The sequence below is a fragment of the Eptatretus burgeri genome, chromosome 17 (genome assembly GCF_056783735.1).
Source record: "Eptatretus burgeri isolate ZD-2024b chromosome 17, Ebu_testis_v1, whole genome shotgun sequence".
Classification (NCBI taxonomy): domain Eukaryota; kingdom Metazoa; phylum Chordata; class Myxini; order Myxiniformes; family Myxinidae; genus Eptatretus; species Eptatretus burgeri.
Genome location: NC_140977.1, coordinates 32,070,732 through 32,087,414, shown reverse-complemented (window position 1 = coordinate 32,087,414; position 16,683 = coordinate 32,070,732). Strand labels below are relative to the sequence as shown.

Genomic DNA, 16,683 nt, shown 5'->3' with positions numbered 1-16,683 from the left:
GAGTGATAGAATGAAGAAACAGCACACATTTGGGGCCAGAACACGCATCCGAACACTGCAGCCCCATGTGAAGCTCGGAGCTCCGAAATGTGTCAAGGATAGCGAGTAACTGGTCCATTTTCTGGCTCCGAGGAATGGTGGAGCATGGCTACGGCTGCTGTGGCCCAACAGAGGAGCAGGATTTTGTCTGCAGCTTGTCGTGATCCGGTTCTCAGCCCCTCCCTTCATCTGGGCCCATAAAAAGGGCAGAGAGGAGTCAGTTCGCTCTCTTTTGGGTCAGTCGCTCTTTCAGTCAGCTTGTTCATGGGTCAGTCCATCAGCCTGCTCGTCTGCTCGAGTTCATCTGGTGCACCCTGCTCACTGTCACTGCTGCTGCTCGCCTTCGTGTTCGGAGCTGTCGGCACTGCTGCTGAAGGAACGCGAAGCCAGAGGGGATCGGTAAGCAGGCAGTCAGTGAGCTGGTTGTTGCAGAGCGAAAGGCAGCGCGAGTCCCCATGACCAAGTGGGGGGGGGGTGGTGGGGGATGATCACACACTACCGCCGTGAGGTGCTGCTGCTCCTTTTGAGCGATCCTCAATAGATACAGACATTTACACTTACAGATATTTACACAGTAGATAGGGACTTTCTTCTTACGCATCTTTTTCTGCCATCTTTCTTTCTCTCTATCTCGTTTACTGTGGACACATAACATGGGCGAGGCCCAACTGTTCCTTTATGGGCAGAACCTGAAGGAGTGAACAAACTGACTCACATTCACATTTTTCTCTTTCACAACGCTGCACACCCATGTTCACACTGCATCACACCTCACACTCCCACACTCTAGACACACCCAGTATTCCTCCCACCTACCTCTCCCTAAGCCAGCGTTTCTCAACGGGGGGCCGTGGCCCCCAAGGGGGCCATCGGCTTTCGACCAGGGGGCCATGAGCGGACGCCGAAAAACTGCGATTCAGAATGCAGAAGCTTGTAATGTACAATTAAGGTGACGAGTCTCTGGTCATAGTGTCAAAGTAGAAAGGGTAGATGAGTTTAATCACGATTTTAAAAGAGAAGGCGGAGCCCACAGAGCATTCATAGTAAACAAATGTTTATAAAAACGTTAGAATTTTGTTTTTTTTCAATTTTTTTTTCTCAGATGTCGAAGGTTCGAAAATGGAATGACAGCTATGTCAAGTTTGGATTCACGAATGTCAGTCGAGATGGCGTGGACTGCGCGCAATGTCTGCACTGCTCGGTCGTGATGTCAAATGCGTCACTACGTCCTTCCAAACTTTCAAACCATCGCGACAAGATGCATCCCGGAAGGAAGGAAGATAATATCGACGCTCTGTCTGCGAAACGATCACGATATGACCGTGAAGCGACACTTCCCAAATTTGGATTCCGGCCAGAAGAAAAACCTGTTCTTCAATCCAGCTACGAAGTGGCATACCGAATTGCGAAGTGCAAGAAGCCGCACACTATTGCTGAGGACCTTATCAAGCCATGTGCAGAGAAAATAGTGGAATTGATGATCGGACCAGAGGCGAAAAAGAAGATCCAGCAAGTTTCGCTCTCTAATGACACGATCCGATGATGGATTGACGAAATGGCCGCTGATGTGTGCCGTTAAGTTTGCTCCGAAATCAAACAAAGCACGCCCCAGGCTAGCCTTCAGTTAGACGAGTCTACCGACACCGCCCTGGAGAGCCAGTTGATCGCCTTCGCTCACTACGAGAGAAAGGGAAAGATGAAGGAAGAGTTCTTGTTCTGCAATACCCTACCAACCACAACGACAGCGGCAGATATCAAAGCTATTGTGGACTCTTTTTTTTTTTAAGCTAATGGACTCGGTTGGCAGAATTTCAAGCACATTTGTACTGATGGTGCCCCAGCGATGGTCGGCGTCAGAGGAGGGTTCGTCACGCTTGTGAAGAACGAATGGCCCCATGTGACGTCCTCCCACTGTTGGCTACACCGATACGCTCTTGCGTCAAAGACTCTTCCGCCTCGTTTGCTGGAAGTCATGGATGTCGCGGTCAAAGTGATCAACTTCATTCGTGCGAAGGCCAAAAATCATCGGCTCTTCCAACTCCTGGCCAACGAAATGGGAGCGGAACATGTTGGACTTCTGTTCCACACCAAAGTCCATTGGCTATCAAGGGGGAAATGCCTCTCTCAGCTGTATAAACTCCGGGTTGAGGTGGAAATCTTGCTGCGAGACGACGAATACAACCTCCATGTCCACTTCGGCAATGCAGAGTTCATCATGATGCTCGCCTACCTGGCCGATATATTCGGCCGACTCAACGAAATGAACCAGTCCTTGCAAGGCCGTGATGTGACATTCAGTGACGTTCAAGACAAGCTTGCCGGACTGTCTGCGAGAATGGAAGTCTGGCAGGCACGAATCAAGGCCGGGTCCACTGCCTCGTTTCCTTTCTTGGACGAACACCTGCAGATGCAGAGGATTGAGCTTCCCGTCGCATCAAAGATTGCATCACTAGACATCTCGACAATCTCTCCGCTGAGTTCAAATCGTATTTCAACGATGCACCGTTGGATGTTCCGTGGCACAAAGACCCGTTTAACGCCAAAATTGAACCTACTGAAGACGAAGCAGAGGAGCTGGCAGAGTTGAAGGTTTCAAAAGCAATGAAGCTGGTCTTCAGTAACAAAGAAGACCACTCCACCTTCTGGTTGTCTGTTCAGGATGCGTATCCACTACTCAGCAAGAAGGCATCTGTAATGCTCATTCAATTCGCCACAACATATCTTTGCGAATCTGGATTTTCTGACCTTGCGACCATTAAAACGAAATCCAGAAACCGTCTTGACGTTGGGAACGATATTCGCCTTGCTTTGTCCAAGACGGAGCCGGACATAAGAGGCCTCATCAGACAAGCCCAACAGCAAGTGTCTCATTGATTGTATTGCTTAGAAAAATGTTTACTTTGATTTATCTTTTAAGACTGAGTAAATAAATTTCATAAAACGAAATCTGCATCTTTTATTGAAGGGCAGGGGACCACGAATGTTAAGCGACTCGGTAGGGGGGCATCAAAGGTTGAGAAACGCTGCCCTAAGCGTTCTGGGTTGCATTGGTGTGCCAACTGCACCAAGTATTGAGAGGTCATTTACCCTCACCTGATTTCTCTCTCCCAGGGCTATATCTAATCTTGTGTGTGTGTGTGTGTGTGTGTGTGTGTGTGTGTGTGTGTGTGTGTGAGAGAGATATATATATATATATATATATATATATATATATATATATATATATGGTGCCTTTCCTAGTATAATTTAATATTGTAGAAGACATAACGGGACAACTCTGCTCTGGTATGTTCCCAGCTCGTTTTCATGTTTTCTTTCATTGGTCCAACATGGCCCATGCCCTACCTTAGCTGGAACGTTATTCCCAAAGATTTGCTTTGTAGCCGGTACATACTTGGCAGTTCCGCTCGGCTACACCTAATCTGGTAAGTAATCTGGTTAACACAAGTACATACCGAGGATGTGTTCCCCGATAAGGAGGTCACGTGACTCTTAGGTAAACAGTTTCTTAGACGGAGGACCCGAAGTCACATGGTCAAGGTATTGGCGTTAGCAGTCGATTAGCGACCCACCACATCACGAAGTTATTCTTGTGTGACGTCTTGCGATTCCGGTGACTCTGATGAGTAACCCAAGGCAGTTAGTTTATCCCTCGATGCCAGGCCGTTACATTTAGGTTGTCAGGAGTGTGGATACGATACCCCTGATGTCAAAAGCTACATTTTGACATTGGGAGTGAGATTCAGACCTTGGATGTGCTGAACGCACTCCCAAAATTAAGAGCAGGTTAGAGTGAACATTTAGTTAATTATTTGTGCGGACCATGGCAGACCAAGATGAGCTGGTCCAATTGGGTCTTGGAATGTTAGAAGAAACATCCATGGCCCAGGATGGCAGTTATGAGGAAGATAGTTCCCTGGAGGAATGCTCAGAGAGAACCGTAGAGGCAGCAGAGACATTGGCAATGCTCAGGGGCCCCCACTGTCAAATTCCCCTCCCGAAGGACGTCGTGCTTCCCCGGGAATTTACTCCCCGGAGTAGTAGAGCGGCCTCGCCAAAACCATTTGATATGGATCAACTCACGGGAATAATGAAACTGATGATGCATCAACTACAAGAGAAACTACAAGAGGGTCTGAGGGGTGATATGAAAGAGGGACAACAGGGACATAAGAGGTTGGCCGAAAGGTTGCAACTGGGACAAGAGAAAATGGACGGGAATATGCAAAAACTGAGGGGTGATATGCAAATGATGGGCAATGGAATCATTGAGGAAATTAAAGTGGGCCAGGAGCTGAAGGCAGAACTAAAAGAGGTAAAGGTGGGGCAGCGAAGCATGGATGCCGGGCTGGTGCAGGTAAAGGGTGATATGCAAAGGATGGACCAGAGGATGGCAGATGAGATCAAATAATATGGGAAGAAATGAACGGGGTGAAGTGTGAAGGGCGTTTGGACCACAATGAAGAAGGGTAAGGATGAAGTGACAAACAAAATAACAACAGTTAGACGAGAAGTAGATAGACTCGGACAGGGAATGAGAGAATTTTTAAAAGGACTGGAGCAAATAAAGGTGGAAATTTGGCAAAACACTAACGCGATACAAAATTTCAAAAAAGGCCAGGAGGAAACAAAGAGGAAATGCGCGCCGTAAAAGAGGAGTGTAGTCACACGAAGAGATGACAAAAACGGTTAAATAAATGGAAAAAAATTTGGCAAAACACTAATGCGATACAAAATTTCAAAAAAGGCCAGGAGGAAACAAAGAGGAAATGCGCGCCGTAAAAGAGGAGTGTAGTCACACGAAGAGATGACAAAAACGGTTAAATAAATGGGACGAAAAGTAGAGACGTAAAATCAAGAAATGAACAAACGATTAAAGAAACACGAGGAAGAGACCAAAGAGGGTTTTAAGATAACAAAGGTGGAATTAACGGAGACACAAAGAGGTGGAATGGATGAAGGATTAATTTAATAAGGTAAAGGAGGAGCAAACACAAACAGAAGAAAAGGTGAGAGACATTAAGCTTGAGCTTGTTGAAGGTCTTGAGACCTGATGTAAGGATCAGGGTAACCTCCTTCAGGAACAAAGGGAGATCTGAAGATATGCTCCCTCGAAGCAGACCGCGACCAGATGAGTGCAGTAAAGGTAAGGCAGTGCGAGGTAGAATGGGTGCATGACGCGAAAGGGTACATGCCAAGTTTTGGGGGAGTAGAAGCTCCAGGGTTCGTTGGGATATCATAAGCCCCCAGTATGAATATACCAGAATGCGTGCAGAGCACAAGTAACATATTATGAGATGAGACTCAGGATTCGTCACTCCTTGGATGCCGCTTCCCTGGTCTCTGTATGTGCTCCAACTGAGGCGAGTGATCTCACCGTGAATGACGCATTCTGTGCCACGCTCAAGTCTGTGGTCGATCAGTGCCCCAGGTGAGATACTCTTATAGTCTTGTAGGATTTCATTTCATCAACTGGAACTGATAGGGATGGTTATGAGACATTTGTTGGTCCCCATGGGTCTGGAACTGTGAACCTGAATAGCACTAAGTTCCTTGACTTTGCAAGAAGTCATGCACTTGGAGTGGCTGGTTCTTGGTTTCAGCACCCACAGGCTCATCACTAGACTTGCTATTCCAATGCTGGTGGTGTGGCAAGGAGATTGACGATGTGCTCGTTGATGGTCACTGGAGGATAATCCAGAACTGCAGAGTCGATCACAGTGCTCAGTTCCTCAATACCGACCACGGGCTTGTGGTAGCAACTCTGAAGTTGCAGCTTATATCTGGGAGAATGGTGCCATCCCAGCCGAGGCTGGATGTTGGCAAGCTCAATGATGAGAAGGTAGCTGAGGGGTTTGCAAACAGGCTGAGTGGAGATATGGGGGTCTCAGTGCTTTGGGATCCTGAAGAGTTGTGGTGTGCCTTCAAGACCACCATCCTTGATGTTATCAGTGGATGTCTTGGAACTCAACGAAGGGCGAAGACGAATTTTGTCTCTCAAAGGACACTGGATACCATTGACCAGAGTCGCAGGGCCAGGCTTAACGGCAGAGCTGAGCTGTTCAGGGAGTTGAGGCGTAAAACTGTACGTGCACTGAGGGTGGGGCAAGGAGTCCTCTGTGCAAGCAATTTGTGAGGGGATCAAGCATCACCTGTGGTCAAGTGATTCTCGTCTCCCTTATGCCAGGGAGACCCCTGGTGACCCTGGTATATGTATATATATATATATATATATATATATATATATATATATATATATATATATATATATATATATATATATATATATATATTGTTGTGGTTGACGAAATTCGCAAACCACCATTCAGGTCCCTTAGGTGAGATATCTCTGTAAGTATATGTGTAGTTAGGCCCAAACCCGTTGTTTAGAGGGAATAAATGTCATTCATTCAGGCTGCGACCCCTCTAGATAGCCGTTTTTCTTTTACTATCTTTATTTTGGACCAGCCGCCATTACTACCATCACAACCACCACCAACCACGTCTCAACAGCCATCACACAACAACCACCAACCGCAACGCCGCTACACAACAACAGCCACGACCCTTACCGTCACAACTCGCCCTCGCAACCATCGCATCACCGTCATTCCCGCGCCGCTTGTGGGCACCGATACTGGACTCGTGCAGGGCGCGCACCGAGCAGCGGGTGCAGAAACACCAGCCTTTCCGAAGAAATCGGATCAAAAACGACTCGCGCCCACTTCTGTTCCGTCCTATCAGCGAGCATGGGGCGATTTGGCCCCGCCTCCAGGTGCGTCGGAGTAATATCGCTATATGCAGATTCATGGATCAAAAAGCATTCACGCCCACTTTTCCTCTGTCCAATGGGGAGCCAGCCAGAGGTAAAGGGTCGAAGGTGAAGGAGCGAAGCCACGGGGGCTATAAAGGGCCGCGTTCGCTCGCCAAAAAGTTGTGTTGGGAGTTGGTAGAGTTGAGTTGGGAAGAGCCAGTCAAGAGAAGAGTCGGAGAAAGCAGTTGGACGGAGCTGTGGAGAGTGGGAGAGTTGGAGAGGTGGCGGTGTCGAAGGCAATCGAGGGGGCGCTCATGTCAGAGTCGGGGAGCTGCGGAGAGGGGAGGCCGATAACGCGACCGAGGTCGCGGTGGAGACGCTCGTCGCGGGACCCGAACCAGCGAGATATCCTCATCCCCCCGAGCATCAACAACCCCCTCCTGTTTCCCCCCGCGCTGAGATAGTGCGAGAAGGGGGCCCCGTTCCCACCCCATACCAGGCAGTGCCAGCGAGGCCTGCGGAGTCGGGGCGCCACCGCCATTTTGCGGCTCATCACCAGACGGGTAGGCTCTACGCGGTCTCGGCCCCAGGCCCGTCTGCCCCCCCCTCATCGTGGAGGGTGGTCCCTTTTTCTTTTGCTTTGAGTATATGTTTTGTCAGCGCCGTCTGTGAAGTAAAACTGTATAAGTGTTGCCGTGTGCTCGGTAGTCGGTGGTAGATCTGCATTGTGTTTTGCTTTTACATTTGCTTTTTGTGCATTATTGTGTGTGTTTCTTCTTCTTTTACATTTGCTTTTGGTGTATAATTGTATATGTGTGCTATCCGTGTGCCATCGCGAAATAAATGTGCTCTATGTTGAACTGTTTCTCCCGTTTCGCTTCGTCTTTTCTCTAATTGAATCTCCATCTTACTTCACGTAAAGGGTTGGTCGTGGGCTAAAACGCCCGATAATTAATCGAACCGTCCAGGTTGACGATAACACCGCTCGGTTATCCCGATAGTACGGAACGGGTCGCTTAAAGTGGCCCGTGTCCGAAGTCGACCTGCGGCGAGGTGCGATCGCCCGGTCTACCCTCCGTGTGGGTACTTAGGTAGGTCGAATTTGGCGAGCAACACTATCCCACACGGGGGGCCGATTGGCACGATCGTGGATGTGGCCGAAAGGCCCACCCATGACTAGTTCCCGGCGTTATTCCGAGAGGGTCACGACGGGATTGTCCGTCCGGTGGGCGACGTGCCGCGATTCGAGTTACGTGGCCGTTCGCACGCCGGCGGGCGCGAATCCGCAACACTGGTGTCAGGTCGTGCGATATAAACTCATCGCCCTCCTCGCGGCACTGGTATCGGAGAACGGGAAAACGGGCTCTCCTGTCTCCAGCTAAATTCACGGGAATCGGTCCAGGGGTGAGAGGAGCGAACCCCGATTCCCTCCAAATTACGAGCGAGCTAAATTAACCATTTACGAGAAATAAGATGGCGTCTCAAGGCGAGCGGGAGCCGGGGGTATTAGGTATGTGTCGTCATGTAGGATCCATGGCCCAGGTCGGTTCTTTTTATAATTATAACCCCACCACTAACTGTGGTCAGTGTGAGCGGCTTGAACACGAGCTTGAGCACGAGCGGCTTGCCGGCAAACGGAGTCGCACAATGGCAGCACGGAGCGGGCTGATATTAATGGCACAGCACGAGGCGTGAGCTCCCAGTCACCGGTTCAAGGCATGTGCCATGGCAGGCGTGGCAGGATGACTATGCGAGCATTGGCAGGCTTCAGGCACAATTGGGGGATGTCTTGGAAAAGGTGAAGCGTTATGAAGAATATATCGAGGAGGTGCAATGTGGAGTGGACGAGTCACAACGGCACGCAGACGCGCTTCAGAAAAATTACGTGTACAGGGGGACACAGCGATTGGACGATTTACTGGAATGAATTCGGTGGCAAAAACATGACTTGGCCAATAGAGTCGACAAATTACGTGGGAAAAAGAATTTGGTAGTGTTTTATACCCGTCAGTTGGAATATGCGAAGAGCAAACTGAACAAAAGAATAGAGGAACAGCAGATTGGTATCTCCCAGGAAAGGAAACAATGGGAGGAAGAATGGAAAACCGAGCTCGAAAAGAAACAAAAGGAGCACGACTTGGAAGTAAAACAATTAATGGAAAAATTATTGGAGCAAGCAAGGCGGTTCAAAGAAGTGGAGGGGAGAGTGAGGGAAATACAGTTGGAAGAGAAAAAATGTGAACACGATGGGGAGTTGGAACAATTGAAGGAAGAGATAAGAACAGGCAATTAGGAAAGAGAAAGCCTAGAATGGAAGATAAAAAGAGGAGAGAGACAGCTCGAGGAAAGGGTGGAGGAATTGCTGGAAAAGTCAGAACAGTTCAAAGAACTGCAGGGAGAATTGAGGGAGGAAGGAGAAAGGAAAACAAAGCTCGAAAAGGAAAAACGCAAACAAGATGGGGAATTGGAACTACTGAAGCGAGAGGTAAGGGCAAGCCAGTTTAAAAGAGAAATCCTGGAAGGGGAGATTAGAATGGGAAAGGAATGGCAGAAAAAACTAAATGAATACAGTAAAAAAAGGGACGAATTGAGGAGGGAAGCGGTGGAAAGATGAGATGAAATGAGTGAAGAAGCACGCAAATTGAGAAAGGAATTGGAAACAAAAACTTCTGAGATACTGAAACACGAAAACAAAGAAAGAGGATTACAAGACGAACTGAGGATGTTAAAAGAGGAAAGGAAGAGAACAGAGAATGAAACGTTAAGGAACCACACTGAGCAGATTGAACAATTCGAAGCCAAAGCAAAGTCAGAGTGTGCGGAGATGAGAAAGGAATTGGAAAAGAAAGCTTCTGAGTTACAGAAACACCAAAACAAAGAGAGGGAATTACAAAACGAGTTGAGGATGGTGAGAGAAGAAAGAACGACAACAGAGAATGAAACGTTAAGGAACCACACTGTACAGATCGAACAGCTGGAAGCGAAGGTCAGATTAAAGAATGAGGAACAAGAAACAGTACTGAAAGAACAAGGAATGAGACAGGAGAAGGAAATCAGCCAACTGAAGGAAACCACGAGATTGCAGAATGAGATGCAAAAAAGAGTAATGATGGAAGAACGAATCAGACAGGAGAAGGAAGTCAGCCAACTGAAAGAAATAACGAGATTGCAGAATGAGGAACAAGAAAGAGTACTGAAAGAACAAGGAATGAGACAGGAGAAGGAAATCAGCCAACTGAAGGAAACCACGAGATTGCAGAATGAGATGCAAAAAAGAGTTATGATGGAAGAACGAATCAGACAGGAGAAGGAAGTCAGCCAACTGAAAGAAATTACGAGATTGCAGAATGAGGAACAAGGAAGACAGTGGAATAGGAAATACAAAGAACAAGGAATGAGACAGGAGAAAGAAATCCATCAATTGAAGGAAACTATGAGATTGCAGAACGAGGAACAAGAGAGACAGTGGAATAAAAAACTGAAAGAGTATGAATTTGAAACTGAACGACAAAAGGAAAAAAATAGGTTGGAATACGAGGAGAAGTTGAAGGAGCAAGGAATGAAGCAGGAAGGAGAAATCAGGAGATTGAAGGACACAGGGAGACTGGAGAGGGAAGAACGAGAGGAACAATGGAATAGAAAACAAAAAGAACATGAATCTGAGGTTGACCAATTGAAAGAAAAGCTGAGGCTGGAGTACGAGGAGATAGACAAAGAACAGCGAATGAAACACAAAATGGAGATGAACCAAATGAAGAAAACCATGAAACTGGATAAGGAAAGACAGGAGAGGAAACGCGGAAGAGTAATGAGACAGCAGCGAATGAAACACAAAAAGGAGATTAACGAAATGAAGAAAACCATGAAACTGGATAAGAAACACAGGAGAGGAAACGAGGAAGAGTAGTGAGAGAACAGCGAATGAAACACAGGAAGGAAATGAGCCAATTGAAAGAAACAATGAGATTGGAAAACAAAGAGCAGGAGGAACAGTGGGAGAGAAAACAACAACTATATGAGTGTGAATTTGAACAACTAAAACGGAGAGCGAGATTGGAGTCAACGGAGATTGAGGAGCTCCGGAGGGAGAAGGAACAGCTAATGGGGCTCAGAGAGAAAGAACGACTCAGATGGGAAGGAAAAGGGAACCAGGAAGAGACAGAAATAAGGAACAAGGAGAGAAAATGTATAGAGACAAGAGACGAGGTGAAAGTAATTGGGAGGGAGAGAAAAGAACAATTAAGACGGAAAGCAAGGAGGAGGTACGCGGAAATCGTGAAAGAGCAAGGAGTGAAACAGAGGGAAGGACGGGAGCGACTTAAGGAGAAAGCAAGGTTGACCTACATAAAGATAAGGGAAAGACGCCAGAAAGAAGCAGAGACTAATAGACACGAGGGGACAACAGAAACGAATAAATGTACAGAGACACGGGAGATGGGAACGATAGAGGGAAGACTGCATGATAATGACGGGGTTAGAGACGCACACACACACACAGAGGTAGTGGAGGACGATGAGGTTGAGCTCGCGGAGCGTGTAGGGACCCGGTGCGAGCAGCGGGATAGCCTCCTCCAGGAACGAGGGGAGGGAGTATGCCCCCTTGAGACGAGTCACGACCATGTGGGTTCGGTCGTGCTTTGCGAGGTCGAGGGGAGGAGTGCTGTGGACAGGTGCACGGAGAGCTTGGGGGGTATAGAGGCCCCGGAGACCCTTGTGGGGACACGAATCCCCAGTGTGGTTGTCCCTGTGTGTGTGGTGCAAGGTGTGAGTGCGTCCCCGTTTGTGGAAGCGACCCCGTGTGTGAGTGGTGTGGTGGCGATTGTGCCGGAGTACGTGCTTCCCAGCACGCCGTGTGTAAAAGGGGAACCGCAAGTGGAAGAGGCCGTGTGTGTGAGTGAAACGGCCAGTATGAATGGAGCACCACGTGTGAGTGGTGTGGTGGCGAGTGTGCCGGAGTGTGTGCTTCCCAGCACGCCGTGTGTGGATGAGACACCGCGGGCGAGTGCCCCCGCGTGTGAGTGAGGCACCGCGGATGAGTGCCCCCGTGTGTGTGAGTGAAACAGCCAGTATGAGTGAGGCACCGCGGGCGAGTGCCCCAGCGTGTGTGAGTAGTATGGTTTGTGTGAGGGAAATGGCACGAGTGAGGGAAAGGCCGCGAGTGAGTGGAGCCACGTGTGCGAGGGAGATGGCATGCGTGAGTGAACGGCCGAGTGCAAGGGAGACCGTGTGTGTGAGAGAGCGGTATGTAAGGGAGATGTCGGTGGGCATGTGTGAACATGCAGCCGCGTCTCCCGGTGTGAGTTCAATGGAGTGGAGTGTGAGCGTCGTAACACGCAGGTGTGCGTGGGTCGAATGGCGACGACGGCGACATGAGAGGAAAGAAAGCCGGGTAGCGGCTGTAGTTATTTCGGGGACCGTGCCGGGTTCACCCAGCAGTGAGCACGAGGTCCGTGCTGTGCAACGCACGAGGCCCCCACGTGCTCGCTTGCGAGAGTGAAGTCCCGGTCCGGAAACGCCAGCGGTGGATTTGCCGATCCCGCGGACGGACAAATTTAGGCAGGATTACGGATTTGGACCGGACGGGTTCTCCACGCGATCGTGTGTGTTAAGCTCCAACGGGCAAAGCACATGTGTTCGCGTGGGGAACCCCTCGAGACGTGGGGCTTGTGTTTTTTTTATGCGCACGGTGACGTCATGGCTGCACGCGGGGTTGGAATCCGGCAGGAGGGGTATCCCTGCCGGATGGTACCGTCCAAGGAGGGACGAGGTACACGTGCAGCTGCATGACGTCACGGGCAGGTGCAAAGTGCGCGAGCTGTGAGTTGCCGCGCTGGTGCTGCGCAATTAGAAGAAAAAAAAAAGCAAGCCTCACTTTCGGGTGCACAGGATTCCTGGGCAAGGGGTGAAAGACCCCCCTTACCAGGGCACAGGATGGAAACTAGTTAGGGGGAAGGGTTAGCTTAGTTAGACCGACTTCATGGGGCAGGGGTAAGTCCTCATGGAGTCCGTGGAATGGATTAGTTAGAGGGATTGTAGCGAGATTTAGGTTGGGAAATAAAATGATTTTTATGATTTAGAAGACAGTTTCAGACAGTGAATGTGTAGTGGGGACGTAGCTTAGCTACGTCGTGTTAAAAGGAACGAGCTGTAGTTTAAGGGACGACGTGGGAGCACGAGTTAGTTAGGGGAGGTAGTTAGAAGGATGGCAGAGTTCAGTGGTGTGTGTGTTGAAGATAGTTGGTGAGTGAAGTGGAAGCATGTGCTTGGTGAGTGAGTGAGGCCAGCGGGTCTGTGTGAGTGGAGCGAATGGGGAATGCATGGTGCGATGAGTGATTGGGGGGAGGAGTGACTTCCGCCCAAGGGACCCCGGGGTCAGTGTAGAGTGAGTTAGGGGGTTAGTTAAATTGAAAAATGGAGGTCGTTTTGTTGTTGGTGTGAATGTAGGCTCGAAACACATTTGGAGGGGTGCAGGAGCCCTGTTGACGGGCTGGGAGCGTGGCTGCGAAAGGTGAGTATCGCTGAGTGGGTACCCCGGGCACCAGGCTCGTCGGCCGTGGTAGGCCAAGGGCCCATGGGGGGCCGGGATAGCGTAGTGGGCACGGGTGTGCCTGCTTGGTGCGGGGGCCCAGGGCGCCATTAGCCACGTGGGCAGTGTTGTGGGCACAGGGTGACCCTCGGAAAGGGGCCCGGGAAGCCAGCCTGCCACGTGTGCGTTTCAGGGGAGGTGCCATGGGGGGCACTCCCTGGTGTTTAGGAAGCTGGTAGGCTCGGAGGCAGTGTAGTGCCCGGGGGTGCCATAGCGGGAGATTCGGCAGAGGGTCGTGCCTGCCAAAGGGGGCCACGCGTCCCAGCCATGAGACCGTGTGAGGGCACAGAGAGAAAATTGGGGGGCGAGGCCCGAAATTGTGAGGACACCAACACAGGCGACGGGAATCTGGGTTGTTAGAACCAATAGTTTAAGCGAGAGGCGCTTGTTGAAAGCCCCGGGGTAGTTTAACAGTTAAATGGATAGGGTAGATTAGGAAGTGTACCCCTCCACACCATCCATCCCCTCGCTCTCGTTGTGGGCCGCTGGACCCACTTTGTGTTATAGATCGCTGAACTCTGGGGAGGCCATTCTGAGGCTTCGTTGGGCCTCGACACAGGACGCTAGCTCTCCCTTATTCCCCTCCGGGAAGGGAACGTAGGGGTTGGGAGTAGGCTAGGTGACAGGATAGGTTAGCCGAACAAGGACAGAACAGGGGGTTAGGGGATGATTTATAGTGGGGAAGTAAAAATAAAAAAATAACTTGGGGCTAAATTGGGGTTTGACAAATTAAGGGAGTGGGTATAGACAGTGACAGGCAAAGGCGATAGGTTGGGAGGGAGACCGTAGGGTAGGTCCGAGCCCGCCTTCCGAGTGGCCAGCACCACCGCCCAACCTCCACTGAACGGCAAAGGCTGGCCAGCTTCATCTGCTGGCTGCGTTGCTGCAAGGCAAAGGCCGGCCCACTTCATCGGCAGCTGTTGTTTTGCTGCAAGGCCTGTGCCGGCTGGATCGTCTGCAGCTGCTGTGCTGCAAGGCCTGTGCCGGTCGGATTGTCTGCAGCTGCTGTGCTTCAAGGCCTGTGCCGGCCAGTTCATCTGCCGGCTGTGTTTGCCTGCAGCGGCCTTCTTCTGCGGGCTGTGTTTGCCTGCTGCCTTTGCCATGCCATGCCCACTGCCCCTGTTCACCAGCCCCCGTTCAATTTTGCGTCGCCCCCCCCCCCTTGTTCATTGCCATGTGCGCCAGGATCAAGGCAACAGTTTGCAAGCTGCGAGAACTGCCCTGTTGGCAGCTACAACACGGGCCTGCAGTGGCGGCCCGTGCACCGTGTTTGCGTGCATCCATTCATCCATCCATTCGTTGTGCTCATTGCGTGTGCCACTTGGGCTGGCACGGAGACTGCGTCTGTGCAGCCCATGCACCGTTGTGGTTCACTGCGTTCAGTTCAAAAGTGAAGGCCTTGGACTGCGAGTGAGCAGCCGGCCACGTTCCCTGTCACCTGCATTGTTTGAGCCAGAGACTGCATGCGAGCAGCCTGGCTCCCTGCTAACTGCTTTCTTTTTGCAGAGTTCATTGATCCTGGGCCATGGTTTAGTGTAAAATTTGTAAGTTAAGTTAAGATGTACTGTAAATATGAGTGCGCCCCCGGCATGTCTGTCTTAGCGCCGGCAATTTTATTTAAGTCGTCCGTGTGAGTGGGTTTGTTTAGGTAGTTACTCAGCCCTCAGGTTATTTATTTTGGGGACACGAATACCATGAATGTCGCACTCAGGGATCCGTGGGTAAAATGTACTGGGGGAAAACTACACATGATGGCACGCAAAAATTTGACGACTCGGGACGAGTCTGTAAAAAGGGGAGGGGGTAGTGTTGTGGTTGACGAAATTCGCAAACCACCATTCAGGTCCCTTAGGTGAGATATCTCTGTAAGTATATGTGTAGTTAGGCCCAAACCCGTTGTTTAGAGGGAATAAATGTCATTCATTCGGGCTGCGACCCCTCTAGATAGCCGTTTTTCTTTTACTATCTTTATTTTGGACCAGCCGCCATTACTACCATCACAACCACCACCAACCACGTCTCAACAGCCATCACACAACAACCACCAACCGCAACGCCGCTGCACAACAACAGCCATGACCCTTACCGTCACAACTCGCCCTCGCAACCATCGCATCACCGTCATTCCCGCGCCGCTTGTGGGCACCGATACTGGACTCGTGCAGGGCGCGCACCGAGCAGCGGGTGCAGAAACACCAGCCTTTCCGAAGAAATCGGATCAAAAACGACTCACGCCCACTTCTGTTCCGTCCTATCAGCGAGCATGGGGTGATTTGGCCCCGCCTCCAGGTGCGTCGGAGTAATATCGCTATATGCAGATTCATGGATCAAAAAGCATTCACGCCCACTTTTCCTCTGTCCAATGGGGAGCCAGCCAGAGGTAAAGGGTCGAAGGTGAAGGAGCGAAGCCACGGGGGCTATAAAGGGCCGCGTTCGCTCGCCAAAAAGTTGAGTTGGGAGTTGGTAGAGTTGAGTTGGGAAGAGCCAGTCAAGAGAAGAGTCGGAGAAAGCAGTTGGACGGAGCTGTGGAGAGTGGGAGAGTTGGAGAGGTGGCGGCGGCGAAGGCAGTCGAGGGGGCGCTCGTGTCAGAGTCGGGGAGCTGCGGAGAGGGGAGGCCGATAACGCGACCGAGGTCGCGGTGGAGACGCTCGTCGCGGGACCCGAACCAGCGAGATATCCTCATCCCCCCGAGCATCAACTACCCCCTCCTGTTTCCCCCCCGCGCTGAGATAGTGCGAGAAGGGGGCCCCGTTCCCACCCCATACCAGGCAGTGCCAGCGAGGCCCGCGGAGTCGGGGCGCCACCACCATTTTGCGGCTCATCACCAGACGGGTAGGCTCGACGCGGTCTCGGCCCCAGGCCCGTCTGCCCCCCCTCATCGTGGAGGGTGGTCCCTTTTTCTTTTGCTTTGAGTATATGTGTTGTCGGCGCCATCTGTGAAGTAAAACTGTATAAGTGTTGCCGTGTGCTCGGTAGTCGGTGGTAGATCTGCATTGTGTTTTGCTTTTACATTTGCTTTTTGTGCATTATTGTGTGTGTTTCTTCTTCTTTTACATTTGCTTTTGGTGTATAATTGTATATGTGTGCTATCCGTGTGCCATCGCGAAATAAATGTGCTCTATGTTGAACTGTTTCTCCCGTTTCGCTTCGTCTTTTCTCTAATTGAATCTCCATCTTACTTCATGTAAAGGGTTGGTCGTGGGCTAAAACGCCCGATAATTAATCAAACCGTCCAGGTTGACGATAACACCGCTCGGTTATCCCGATAGTACGGAATGGGTCGCTTAAAGTGGCCCGTGTCCGA

The 16,683-nt window shown here is 50.4% G+C and overlaps 1 protein-coding gene across 2 annotated transcripts in view; it reads left to right on the top strand.

Moving 5' to 3' along the window:
- The window catches only part of LOC147009702 (zinc finger BED domain-containing protein 5-like), a 154,204-nt gene that overhangs the window by 17,864 nt on the left and 119,657 nt on the right, over positions 1-16,683 (top strand). The window contains exon 2 of one of the 2 annotated variants that reach the window (XM_085863366.1): positions 1,142-3,036. The exons of the other annotated variant lie outside the window; for it this stretch is intronic. Coding sequence (XP_085719492.1) covers positions 1,883-2,626 — 744 coding nt within the window. The 5' untranslated portion in view covers positions 1,142-1,882 and the 3' untranslated portion in view covers positions 2,627-3,036. Of the gene's footprint in view, positions 1-1,141; positions 3,037-16,683 lie in introns of those variants that run through there. 2 annotated transcript variants of the gene reach the window in all.